We start from the raw sequence: 13,813 nt of genomic DNA, 5'->3' as shown, positions 1-13,813 counted from the left end.
CCGTACCTGAAAGACGTGCTGTGTAAAAGTTTAAAAGTTAAAGTCGCCACGTCCCGCGGCAACACGACCAATCTATAACAACACTTGAGACAGCACAGCACAGGGAAAAGTAGGAATAGTGTATGCGAGAGAAAGCCGAGCCGTGTAACGTTAAAGACAAAGAGACAACTGAAAGCCGCCAGAGCCTCATAAAACAACATCAAAGCACAGTTAAGCAAACATTTGTAAGTGTCACAGGGAAATCATGGACTCCGTAACAAATGAAAAATTTAGCAATTTTGCTTGGGTTCGGCCCACTTGACATGCTGCTGTGTTGTGCGATGGCGCTGGAATTTGTCATTTACGTGACAACGCCTGAACGCAACATATGCTCGCTCCGCTGTGTGTACAGTTCCGTGCTGCGCTGCTGTGTGAGCAGCGTGTTTGACTGTGCTCAGTCTGTTGATGGTCATTGACACACTGTCTGTCCATAACAATAACTATGTCAGGTCAGGTCAGTGCCCCCCTAATATAATGTAGGGGAAACACTGAATCAAGCAAAAAGACTCATGATACCATTTATTTATTATTCTTTATTGTAATTATATTGTAATTGCAATTGCAAATCGCGATATTGTCCACCATAATCGCAATCGCGCATTTTTATCAAATCGTGCAGCACTAGAATTAACTAGCAGCCAGTACAGTACAGTCCTCTCTCATCTAGCTAAAATTGAGCCGTGTTACTTACTGATCCATTAGAAAGAAAGCTAGCTGGACATCGGTTTTGAAGCCTCTTTGGTCACGGAGCTCCCTCCATCTCTTGAATGCCTGACTGAGGTTTACTCTTGTTTTTCTCTTCTTTTATCACTCTCCTTTTTACTCTTCATTGCCTCCTCAGACAGAGGAGCTAGTTTTCTTTTGCTAGGCCATTTTTCACTTGTTGCCAAACTTTGTCCATCTGCCATTGTGCTTGTGACTCAACTATCTCATGCCCAACTCCTCATAAGGACCAGCTCCAGTCCCTGATTGGCTGACCGACCAGTTTCGCAATACATGACACGTTTCCTGCCGAAAAGGCAGATTTTTTCCGCGAAATTTTGGCACCGGTGGCAGAAGCTTATTACAAAGATTGCATGTAAACGCTGACAGTCTGATTTTACTGTGGCCACTACCCTGTGCAACCCACATTATTTTCATAATGATATACTAGGGAAATATGCTATCTGTTGCCTCTTTAAATTGCCAGGGAAGCTACTGCAGCATTAATTTGTGTAAAGTGTAAATAAAACAGGGGAACTCACACAACCTTGAGGAGCTCCCATACTTATAGATTTAGTGTCAGAGAGGGTATTGTTTACTCTGACATTCTGACTTCTATTAGTCAAAAAAGAATAAAACCATTTAATGATTAGGGGGCTTACAGTCATCTGAGACAATTTCACAGATGCCTTTGAAACACGTAATCTAAACATGACAAAAATATTAAAAATATAACACATTTAGTTAAATTAGTTGGCAATTAGCAGGTTTAAGATCCAGATTAGGTTCATGATTGTGAATTATCTATGTAAATTGACTAAACAGATTACACATTCTTTCTACATGTTGAATGATGATAATAAAAATATCTGTAAGGACAGCCGGATCACAGTCTCTTCGGCCTCAGTGCCTGGGTTCAGCAAGGGCAACAGGGGCAGCAGGTGGTGGAGCCACGAAGGAGCACGCACCAGCTGAAAGAATTATTTGAGACAACACTTTTTTTTTTCTTTTTTTTTGTGGCTTTTTGATCATTTGAATGAATAAATCTGATCTGAAAAATGTTTATGTTGTATAAAACAGAGCTTTAGGCTATTAAGATTCAAATAATTTGAAGACGATGCATACAAAACTGCTGTAGGCTATATGTTATCCGTATCATTTGTTAAAATAAATGTTAAATAGCTCTACATTCCGAAAGCCATCACTGATTTAGAGTTTATCCTTTACGCACAAAACATCTCTGGTTTCCCGTTCCCACTTCATTCAAAACCCCACAAATGAATCTTCTGTTTGTTTGGTGACCGCTGTAATTTTTTTTGTGTGTGCTTATGCGTTTCTTTGCCTCCAGTTTCATATCAAACCATTTACGCTTCACCTCTGACATGTTTCTTTGTACCACGGAGACAACATTAACAGCATCTGTTACCTCCCTCCAGGCCTTCGCTTTGCCTGTCCCTGTCACACCACTACTAACTGAAGAAAATAAAATGTTTTTTCTTAAGTCCACTTCACCCAAAATTATTTCGATCTCCGCTTCAGAAAAATTATTTTTTCTTTCTCTCTCTTTCTTTCTTTGCGCCATGACTGACAGGTTGACTGGATGCACCTACCTACACCTCCTTATATGGTGATCATTGGCTATTTATGGGCGGGGATTTATGCTAATTGCTGATTACCGGGAGCGCACTGTCACTTTACGATGGATTGGCATTCATGATCATACACACGTGTTTACGAGTTTCCCGCGGCGTTCCTGAATCCGGAGTAGGTTTTTAGTAGCGTAGGCTTTTATGTGCAAATCTACACACAGATTTACTCACTTTTCATGAATGAGGCCCAATGTGTGTATCCACAGACAACTGAAATACAGGGCACCAAGCTGGAGTAAGTTCCTCTGCACATGTCTTTAATAGCATAGCAGAAATGCCATCTGGGCCTGCGGATTTCGTCCTGCATGTATTCCTAAAAATAGATTGAATTTTGTAAGGGTCAACTACCAATACGGAATCAGTAGTTGGGATAGTCAGCAGCAGTTCATTACATTCTGAGGAGAAGTCCTGTGTGTCAAACCTGACAAAAAGTCAGTAGTTTGCTGTTTTAGATTCATCATCAGTGGCAATGGGCTTCCTGCTTGTGGACATACTGGTTGCAGCTTTCATGAAGTCCCATAGCTTTTTAAAGTTCATAGTTTTCAAATGATGTTCAATATTGTCCCTGTGTTTTCTCTTTGCCCCTCTCAGCAGTTTATTAAGTTCCTTTTGCACCACTTTTAAGCCCACCTTGTCATGGTTTCTAAAAGCTATTTTTTTCCTATTAATGCAGTCTTTAATCTCTCTAGTAATGTGAGGCTTATTATTTGGATATACAGTAATGTCCTTCTTGGGGACTACACAGTCAACACAAAATGAAATATAATCTGTAATTGTATCAGTGGCCTCATTTATTTCCAATTCGTGAAAAATGTCCCAGTCTGTGCAGAGCAAAGATCCCTTTAGAGTTTCTAAGCTGTCCTGAGTCCAAACAGTCACTGTTTTTGACTGTGGCTTATTGCTCTTAAAAACCGTTTTGTTTGCAGGGATCAAATGGACTGTATTGTGGTCTGAAATTGATAGAGGAGGCTTAGATCTTGCGCTGTATGCGTTTTTAATGTTCCCGTAACATTTATCTAAAACTTAATTATCACGGGTATTTCACTTAACGTATTGCTGGAAGCCTGGAAGGGACATTTCTAATTAACAGTGGTTAAAATCGCTGTAAATGTTGGTTAAGCTCAGTATCATGGTTAAGCTTAGTATCACTAATATACAATGTCCTACCTGGATGAGGAGGCCATGGCTCCCCTGTCATCTGATAGGTCCTCCTCAGCCTCTCCAATGATGAAGGCAGCAGAACTCCCTGAAGGTTTTGGGTTCCCTCCCCATCCTGGAGTCACACTATGCTCCCTAAAGATCCTGATGTGTCCACAGAGGGTCTGCAGGAAGGAGGTGATGTCGATCTCCTGCAGGGATTCCTCACAGTAGTCCATGGCCATCAGGACATCCTGGGAGCTGATGCTGTAGGACTGCTGTAGGCTGCGGTACACACCTGAGGAACAGAGTGAGGAAAACAATGACTGATGCTGTGTTGATTGCAATGGGTTCAACAGCAAGTGACCTATCTAGGACATGTGATCACAGCAGAGGGTAGATCTTGCTCTGCAAGATCAACATATTATTGTGTTTATAAATGGACCAATGAAGCCACTAGTGTCTGGCTTGCTGTCAGCCAAGGCCGGTGTAGGCAACATGACAGTGATCACAATTCAGGAGATACGAGGGGCAGAACAGGGCATGCAGTGTTTGTTTACAACAAAGTTCATGTGTTTTTGGGTGAGGAGAGGCAATTAAACTAAAACTGCACAAATATGACAACATTGTAGACTTGCAGCCGATGAAAGGGTTGCCTTACATAACCGCGAGTGCTGCTGTGGTGAGACAAAATTTTGTTGGATGCTGTGTTTTTATTTATATCGGTCACTGGCTTTAAAAGTGCTGCAATGAATGCGGAACGACTGATTCATCAGGTTAAGATGAGGAATTATCTACACCATACCTTCTAATTCCACTACAAAAACCAACATCAGGTGGAGGCTGGCTGAAGAGAGATCAACAGGGAGCTCAAAGTTTCTGGTGAGCGAAACAACCCCATGCTAATAACAAGCCAGGCAAACATTACTTGCTGATGGCTATGTTGTTTGTCATTTCCAGTAGCTGTCACAATATTAAACAGTTTTCTCTTTTAAAAAGTAACCTTACAGAGTAGGGCTACTCGTCTTGTCTTGTCGTCCTCCGCTTATCTGGGTCCGGGTCGCGGGGGCAGCAGCCTCAGCAAAGAAGCCCAGACAGTCCTCTCCCCAGCCACCTCCATCAGCTCTTCCGAGGGAAACCCCGAGGCGTTCCCAGGCCAGCCGGGCGATGTAATCCCTCCAGCGTGTCCTGGGGGGGCCCGGTTGGACATGCCCGAAATACCTCCCAAGGGAGGCGTCCGGGAGGCATCCTTACCAGATGCCCGAACCACCTCAACTGGCTCCTCTCGATGTGGAGGAGCAGCGGCTCTACTCCGAGTCCCTCCCGGGTGTCCGAGCTCCTCACCCTATCTCTAAGGCTGAGCCCAGCCACCCTGCGGAGGAAACTCATTTCGGCCGCTTGTACTCGCGATCTCGTTCTTTCGGTCACTACCCAAAGCTCGTGACCATAGGTAAGGGTTGGAACGTAGATCGACCGGTAAATCGAGAGCTCCACTTTCTGGCTAAGCTCCCTTTTCACCACAATGGACCGGTTAAGCGTCTGCATCACTGCTGACGCCGCCCCAATCCGCCTGTCAATCTCCCGCTCCATCCTACCCTCACTCGTGAACAAGATCCCGAGATACTTAAACTCCTCCACCTGAGGCAGGACCTCCCCCCCGACCTGGAGTGGGCAATCCACCCTTTTCCAGCTGAGGACCATGGCCTCAGACTTGGAGGTGCTGATTCTCATCCCAGCCGCTTCACACTCGGCTGCGAACCGTCCCAGCGAGAGCTGGAGGTCACTGTTCGATGGAGCTAGGAGGACCACGTCATCCGCAAATAGCAGGGATGAGATCCTCCCGTCACCGAACCTGACACCCTCCACCCCTCGGCTGCGCCTAGAAATTCTGTCCATGAAAGTTATGAACAGAACTGGTGACAAAGGGCAGCCCTGGCGGAGTCCAACCCTCACCGGGAACAGGTCCGACTTACTGCCAGCCACGCGAACCAGACTCGTGCTCCTTCGGTACAGGGACTGGAGGGCTACTCACTCATCTTTTAAGTCAGTGGTTCCCAACTGGTCCAGCCACGGAGTCCAGATTTCTCCTTAGTAATTAGTTCAAGGTCCACACAGTTTAATGCATTCAGCGTCATACCTGCATTTGGCCAGGACATTGAGCTCGTTTGCTGTCTCTGTCAAGTAGCTGTCAGCTAGTCACTCACTCTACGGCAGTAAACGGCACTTCAAAATAAAAGCGCTATGCTGGAAATTTACTGCACTTAAAAATAAAGTGTGTGAGTTTTTTTACAAACTTGACACGTTTGCGAGTCACTTGCAGCCCATTTGGAATGGACCTGCAACCCACTTTTGGACTGCGAACCACCAGTTGGGAACCACTGTTTTAAGTGGTTACGTCTCCAAGTCTAATCTCGAACACACAGCTGATATTTATATGGTTTGTTTACATGAAGTAGGCCTAACAGAAGTGCATGTTTAATGGATTCATAGTGGACACAGACCTCTGATGTTATGTTATGTGACGCTATAGTCAAACGCTCGTTTGCTGTTGAGACATGGTGTCATTATGTTCCACTCTGGAACGGCTGCTGAGTCAAGTGTGACACCTGGCAAATGAGGTATACCGGTCTGGTCCGGTATTATGCATAATATCAAACAGTTTTGATCATTTTTACATCGGCCAACCCCTAATTCCCTAAGCCTAACAACTTGAAATTTGCTCTTACACTGTGTTTATTAATGAGATCAAAGGGTTTGATCATGAATCTCCATTTGGGACTGAATAAGTTGACTGCATATTATCTAATGTTTTTCTGTGGTGCAGTGGAAATTTTAACCTTTGGGCCCTTGGACTTTTTTGGGGTATTTTTACTGCCTTTACTTTTAAGCTCATGTCACAGTCATTATAAAGGCTATATACACATGCTATGTCTTGGGGGTTTTTTTCAGGAAAATCTGGGCTATCCATATTTGCCATCATTACATGTCCTTCTATGTGCCTGTATTTTATATCAATTTTTAAATCAATGAAAAAAAAAATCTGTGTAACTAACATTTTTATATGTATCTCACCATAGCAAGTTGGAAGTAGACATATTCTGCCATTTATGAAGAGGGGAGACTCTCTGGAATCTGGCAATATAAGAACCATGATGGTGGGACATTCTGTCACTTCACAGTTGTCCAAAACATGTGGTTTGTGCCAGGCGGACATGATTGCCAGTATTTTTTCATTATTGCAAGAAATTCCATTGACTCATTCAGAAGTCAAAAATTTGTTGTATTTGAAAGGAACATGCAATATTTACATCTAAGATAATAGAAAAATAGTAATAATATTATTCCTCACTATATGAAGTGATTGATAACAAGATCTGTATAATGGATTGTAAAAAAATTCGTCAGGTTTTTATTTTGTAGACAACTGATCTGTATTTATAGCGTGATGGGATGACAGCACAATGATGTGTTTGGTATCATCGGAAAGCTCCAGTCCTGTGCTTTCATGTGATATGTGTGGCATTTGTGTGCGACCCTGCATTCGTCAGTAATCCATCCAAGAGTAATGTGTGTGCAAAGCTGTATGAAAGCTCTGTTATACATCATTTTAGTGTAACTTTATCATTTTTTGTCGTTGTGAAAACATTGGACTACCGACAAGTGCTTGGTCTTGTCGGAAAGCTGTGACGAACGGTTGCGGAGAAAATCAATAGAGAAGAACAGGTGTGAATTTGGACGCACTTTGCGTTGTTCGCACCCATAGGGTTAAGAGCTTCAATTTGTACAATTTACTCTCTGTGTCCTTGCAATTCCCTTTCCTTCGAATGCTATAAACAAGTGTACAGATAGCTTTTTTCTCAGAGAGCTGCTTGCAGATAACCTATTTCCTATTTACAGGATTTAATAAAGGAGTCATAGTGTAAATACTGGACTGGGCATTTTGCACTGTACCAGCAGAGAATAATGGTGCAGGTAAACTGTAAAAATATGTGCTTTTATTTTAGTTAGATAAATTGTTACGAAGAAATCTTGGGCAAAAGTAACTTTTTCAAGTGTATGCAGGTGGGGGGAGGTCACCTTTGACGTAGCTCTGGTGGTAATGTTCTTGCAGCAGGCTGCAGTAGTTAGTGAGCTCCTTGTGTTTGTGAGGCTGAGCCAGGAGGTCAGTCCAAGGGGAAGGACTACTGCGGTCCTGAGACAGTGACCTGCAAGAGGACAACAAAACAGAATACACACTGAGATGGGAATTCAACAAAGTTCACCGTTAGCAAGACTAATGAAGGATCTGCTGCACCCACATGGATTACAACCTAATTTATTGTTTTCCAATAGATTTATGCTTATACAACCTAAATTTCACATATAGTATGTGGAAAGATACAATGTCAGACAACATAAAAACAGACAATTCCATTCCATGTAATTGTATATAAGCATTTAGAAAGCTTCAGCCCAGATCTCCACAGCAGTAAGCAAAGTCCAGGGAACCCACACACCTGTGAGGGACAGCTCAACCTTCACAAATGCCATTGAAGCGTTGTATTCAAGAAAAAAAAAAAAATCAGGACAAAAGAGAGGACAAAATATAAAACGGTAAACAAAAAAGACCTCAACCACCACAATGTTTTTATCTACAGTGCCACCAGAAAGTATTCACACCCCTTCACTTTTTCCACATTTTGTTATGTTACAGAGTTATTCTAAAACTGATTTGAGTATAGTTTTCTTTTAAAGAATCTGCACAAAATAGCCCATAATGATTCAGTTAAAACATCTTTTCAGACATTTTTGTAAATTTATGAAAAATGTAAACATTTAAACATAATAGGTACATAAGTATTCACACCCTTTGCTCTGACACTCAAACTTAAGCTCAGGTGCATCTGATTTCCACTGATTATCCTTGAGATGCTTCGACAACTTGAATGGAATCCACCTGTGGTAAATTCAGTTGATTGAACATGATTTGGAATGGCACACACCTGTCTATATAAGGTCTCACAGTTGACAGTGCATATCAGAGCAGAAACCAAGCAATGAAATTCAAGGAATTGTCTGCAGACCTCCGAGACCGGATTGTGTCAAAGCACAAATCTGGGGAAGGATACAAAAGAATTTCAGCAGCATTGAAGGTCACGAAAAGCACTGTGGTCTCGATTATTCGGAAATGCAAGAAGTTTGGAACCACCAGGACCCTTCCTAGATCTGGCCGTCCGACCAAGCTGAGTAACCGGGGGTCAGAGAGGTGAACAAGAACCCAATGGTCACTAAGGCAGAGCTCCAGTGTTCCCTTGCGGAGATAAGAGAACCATCCAGAAGGTCAACCATTGCTAACGCACTCCACCAATCAGGCCTTTATGGTAGAGTGGCCAACCCACTTCTCACTAAAAGGGACATGGCAGCCCGCTTGGAGTTTACCAAAAGGCACCTTAAGGATTCTCAGAGCTGGAGAAACAAAATTCTCTGGTCTGAAGAAACCAAAATAGAACTTTTTGGCCTGAACTGCAAGCATCATATCTGGAGAAGAAGAGGCACTGCTCATCACCTGGCTAACACCATCCCTACTGTGAAGCATGGTGGTGGTGGCAGCATCATGCTGTGGGGATGTTTTTCTGCTGCAGGAACTGGGCGACTAGTCCGCATAGAGGGTAAGATGACATCTCTGGAACTCAGACTAGGGCGTCGAGTCACCTTCCAGCACGACAATGACCCGAAGCACACAGCCAAGATAACAAAGGAGTGGCTTCAGGAGCAGTCTGTGAATGTCCTTGAGTGGCCCAGTCAGAGCCCAGACTTGAATCCAAGCGAACATCTCTGGAAAGACCTAAAAATGCCTGTCTACCGATGCTGCCCATCCAACCTGATTGAGCTTGAGAGGATCTGCAGAGAAGAATTGGAGAAAATGCCCCAAAACAGGCGTGCCAAGCTCGTAGAGACATACCCAAGAAGACTTGAGGCTGTGATTGCTGCCAAAGGTGCTTCAACAAAATATTACGCCAAGGGTGTGAATACTTATGTACCTATTATGTTTAAATGTTTACATTTTCAATAAATTTACACAAATGTCTGAAAATATGTTTTTACTTTGTCATTATGGGACATTTTATGTAGATTTTTTTAGAATAAGTCTGTAACATAACAAAATGTGGAAAAAGTGAAGGGGTGTGAATACTTTCTGGTGGCACTGTATTTAACAGTAAGGTGATAGGAAGCAAACAGCTCAAGACAAACAGCTGCAACATACACAATCACCTGCAAAGCTGCAGCAAGCACAGACACATCAAGCAGCAACCTTCAAGGCTAAAAAATGAAGCCAGTGCCTCAGTGCCTCAGTGCCAAAAACTGCAGTTCCTCTAATGACCACTTGAGGATGGCTCCAAGAACAAGTCAGTCCCCATAGACCCCCATGTGGAAATGTCCAACTTAACAGCAGATATAAACATGTTTACAGCCTGGTTTTGGTCTCTAACTAATTTCAACATTCATGACAACTGTGTAGTAATCTCTCAAGACAGATTCTGCAATCTACATTGTAGAATCTGTCAGCAGCCCTGTGTGAAAGACGACTAGAGAGGGGGGGAGGACGGGGCTTTGAGTCTGAACGATGCTGCGCTTTAGCCAATCACAATGGAGGGGGCGCGGCCGAGACGTGCAGGTGTCCCCAGGAAATGTGTACCTACAGAAACAGCAAGCTCCACGTCCATAGCGCGTCCATAGCGACTGCTCCAGTAATGCCGTCTCGTCAACGTGAAAAAAAATATTTTTTCTAGCGGATGTCTGAGTTACAGCATGATTGAGCTAACTGGAGTAGTTTCATGTCGTATCCGGCAACGGGAGGCTTTTAACAGATGACGTCCTGATGTTAGCTTTGCTAACTGTCCCTGTCAGCTGCAGCCACTGATGCTTTCTAGACATCGTGATTTCCCATAACTGAATAAATACCACACACAGCAACACAAAACTGCTTTGCTAGCTCAATCATGTTGTAACTAAGATATTCGCTGGAAAAAATATTTTATTCACGGACCGTTTATTGAGTTATTACCTTATTTTTATACAGTCTATGGTTGTAGACAACGCTAAGGGCTAACGTTAACAGCTAACGGTTAGCCCAGCTAATCTACGATAACCATATTAATTACGTGCACACAGAAATAGTAACGTTTGTTCAGTCATTGTGTTTATAGACTTAACATACATCAGATTAGTCTACACGGTGATATAGTGACGTGAAAAATGTGATATATAGCTAAACTCTGCTGGTTTTCTACCCGAAGTATTTGTAAACAACACGGCGATTCCCTGGGGGTACCGCCGGAAGTGAAGGGCGTGAGGCCCCTTCACTTCCGGTTAGTCGAAAAACTCCGGGCTGTGCCTCCAGAGGTAAAGGAAGAATTTTTTTTTTTTTTTTTTCACCGATGGATTTCCAGATTGACTGTGTAGAGGTGAATCTTTATATAACTCACTTGTTTACATTTTATTAAGGCTTAAAGTTATGCATATTTCAGAGCTGCGCCACATAACCGCTTATCCTCTGGACAGGACACTAGACTATCACAGGGTTGACATATAGAGACAGACAACCATTCACACCTACGGGCAATTTAAAGTCACCAATTAACCTGCAAAAGATGGGCAATCTGAATTTGCTTGTGCAACCAAGCTCCAAAGGCCCCACACAAGCAACAGCCTTCCTTATCTTATTTTAATGCACAAACATTATGCTTCCTTTACATCTGGGATTGCCTCTTATATGATGTGATATTCTTGAATAGAAAACCTTTTTTTTTTGGCTTCCTGATTTCCTGGCAATGATGATGAGGATTTTAATGGAAAACTGTGTGAACTCATGACAATGGCAGAAAAAAAACAGGCAACTACCTGACCAGTGCTACAAACGAACATTACACAGCATAGCACAAGATAAGTGAACAGTCTCTGGACTGAACAGTGCTCTAACACTGACAAGTGTGAAAAGGGACTTGATTAAATATAAGTTGTGTTCCGTGTGTGGCAGCACTGTACATCCTGTGCGTATATGAAGCAACACAAGCCTGAGAAGGAAGCACAGGCTAAAGAAGTTCTGCAACTGAAAGAAAAGACAGAGGCACTGGAAAATCAGAGCCGAAAGTTTAATCTGAGAATAATCGGGCTCCCAAATGCAACTGAAGCAGGTAAACCGACACAGTTTACTACTGCATTGCTGTATGAACTATTTGGGAAAGACGCACTCGGCCCCATGCCGCTATTTAGTGTGGCTCATCAGACCGGACCGGCTGACAGGCAGAAGCAATGCATGATTACGCGAGTACACAGCCTTGATGTTAAACGCACCATCCTCCGAATGTCGGAGTCAGTGCGGTAGCGGAGTTCCCTGTTCCGACAACCAGACGTGCTTTGCGGCGTTTCCTCGGCATGACTGGTTATTACCGGAACTTTTGCAGGAATTTCTCCGACGTGGTTGCTCCGCTGACTCACTTAACCAGTCCCAAAGTAAATTACCGGTGGTCTCCCGAGTGTCAGCACGCGTTTGAGAGCGTGAAAACCCTCCTCTGTCACGCGCCTGTACTCGCCGCTCCTGATTTCGTGCTTCCGTTTAAGTTAGAGGTTGACGCTAGTGAGGTCTATGGAAGCCCATTTCCGCCACTTGATGGAAAAAAATAAGATCTATTAACTCAAAATAATGAAATACTAAGTCAAAATAATGACTTGCTAAGTCAAAATAATGAGATACTAAGTCAAAATAATGACTTGCTAAGTCAAAATAATGAGATACTAAGTCAAAATAATGACTACTACAATCAGACAGGCTTCAAGACATCATTTAGACAGGCTGTCTACAGCAGCAGAGCAAAATGCTTTTACAACACATAGATACCATATTTTTCCAAATAGTAGCCTGGGCGTTTATTTCACAAAATCGATTTTGACCCCAGGCTGTTTAAAAGAACCAGGGGCTATTTGCTCAAGGCTTTTTTTTTTTTTTTTTTTGCACCGACCTGCACCAGGCCGTTATTTGGTTACAGTTCCTGTCCAGTATGTTTTTTAGTGCAAAAATACTGTATAATGTAGGGGTAAGTTCGTGTACAAAAATCTCTAAACATTTAGAGAGGGTCATTTTTTTCGTGCACACTTAGTATCTCATTATTTTGACTTAGTAAGTCAAAATAATGAGATACTAAGTCAAAATTATGAGATACTAAGTCAAAATACTGACTTACTAAGTCAAAATAATGAGATACGAAGTCAAAATTATGACTTACTAAGTCAAAATAATGAGATACTAAGTCAAAAATAATGAGATACTAAGTCAAAATAATGACTTACTAAGTCAAAATAATGAGATACTAAGTCGAAATAATGACTTGCTAAGTCAAAATAATGAGATACTAAGTCAAAATAATGAGATACGAAGTCCAATAATGAGGTGAATTAGTACAGTTACAGCCTTCGACAATCCATACTCTTCATCTCTCAGTCACGATGGATAACATCATTGAAGGATACTAACTCAAAACAATGAGGTCATAACTCATGTACATCGGATATGCCACACACTACACTTTGATGTGACGTATGGGGTATGTTTGGCTACTTAAGTAGTCTACAAATTACAAAATGTAGTAAAATAGTGTTGATTTTAAGTGTTCTGTTTGGCTAAGACATAAAGTTAATTATACAACAGTTAGTTTATGTTGCACTTAAATAGGTCAATAATATGCTCATCAGTGAATACGAGTGTTAGTGAATACGAGTGTTATTGAATCAAATTGTTCGCCACTCGCCGCGAGTTATGAGTTATGTGAGTTACCATATATTTCCAAATAGTCGCCTGGTGACAAATAGCCGCCGGGGGTTTGACCCCATTTTGCGTATTAAACGCCCGGGCGATTATTTCCTCATTCATTGCCTCATGGCTGTCCCTCCTTGAGGGACTGTTTGTTATCTAAAACAGCTAATACATCTGGCTACATCTTTCCCACATCAAATATCCGTGATCGCCTTGACCCGCGTGCGTAAAAGCGCACACAATTCCGTGTCCTCTCACCGCGGATGCTGTGATTTGATGGCCCGGTACTCATTGTAGCTCACTCTTACACCGCGTTCCAAATTATTATGCAAATGATATTTTTCTCTGATTTTCCTAAATAGTCGATGCAAATGACAGTCAGCATAATTTTCAAGTCATCAGCTGTTAAAGTTTAATTCAAATGTTATTGAACAAACCTCCCAATGAAAACAGTATTTTTTTCAAAAATAAAAAACTTAAAATGCACTGTTCCAAA

At 42.3% G+C, this 13,813-nt stretch overlaps 1 protein-coding gene across 7 annotated transcripts in view; it reads right to left on the bottom strand.

The window, feature by feature from the left end:
* szt2 (SZT2 subunit of KICSTOR complex) overlaps nt 1-13,813 on the bottom strand; it is a 442,490-nt gene that overhangs the window by 360,338 nt on the left and 68,339 nt on the right. For all 7 annotated transcript variants that reach the window (XM_050055637.1, XM_050055638.1, XM_050055644.1 and 4 more), the window contains exons 27-28: nt 7,605-7,732; nt 3,558-3,825 (exon numbers count right to left, since the gene is read on the bottom strand). In XM_050055637.1, the coding sequence (XP_049911594.1) occupies nt 3,558-3,825; nt 7,605-7,732 (396 nt within the window). The remainder of the gene's footprint in view (nt 1-3,557; nt 3,826-7,604; nt 7,733-13,813) is intronic.

This window comes from Epinephelus moara, chromosome 10 (assembly GCF_006386435.1).
Source record: "Epinephelus moara isolate mb chromosome 10, YSFRI_EMoa_1.0, whole genome shotgun sequence".
NCBI classification, from domain to species: domain Eukaryota; kingdom Metazoa; phylum Chordata; class Actinopteri; order Perciformes; family Serranidae; genus Epinephelus; species Epinephelus moara.
This window is presented reverse-complemented; position numbering and strand designations above follow the sequence as displayed.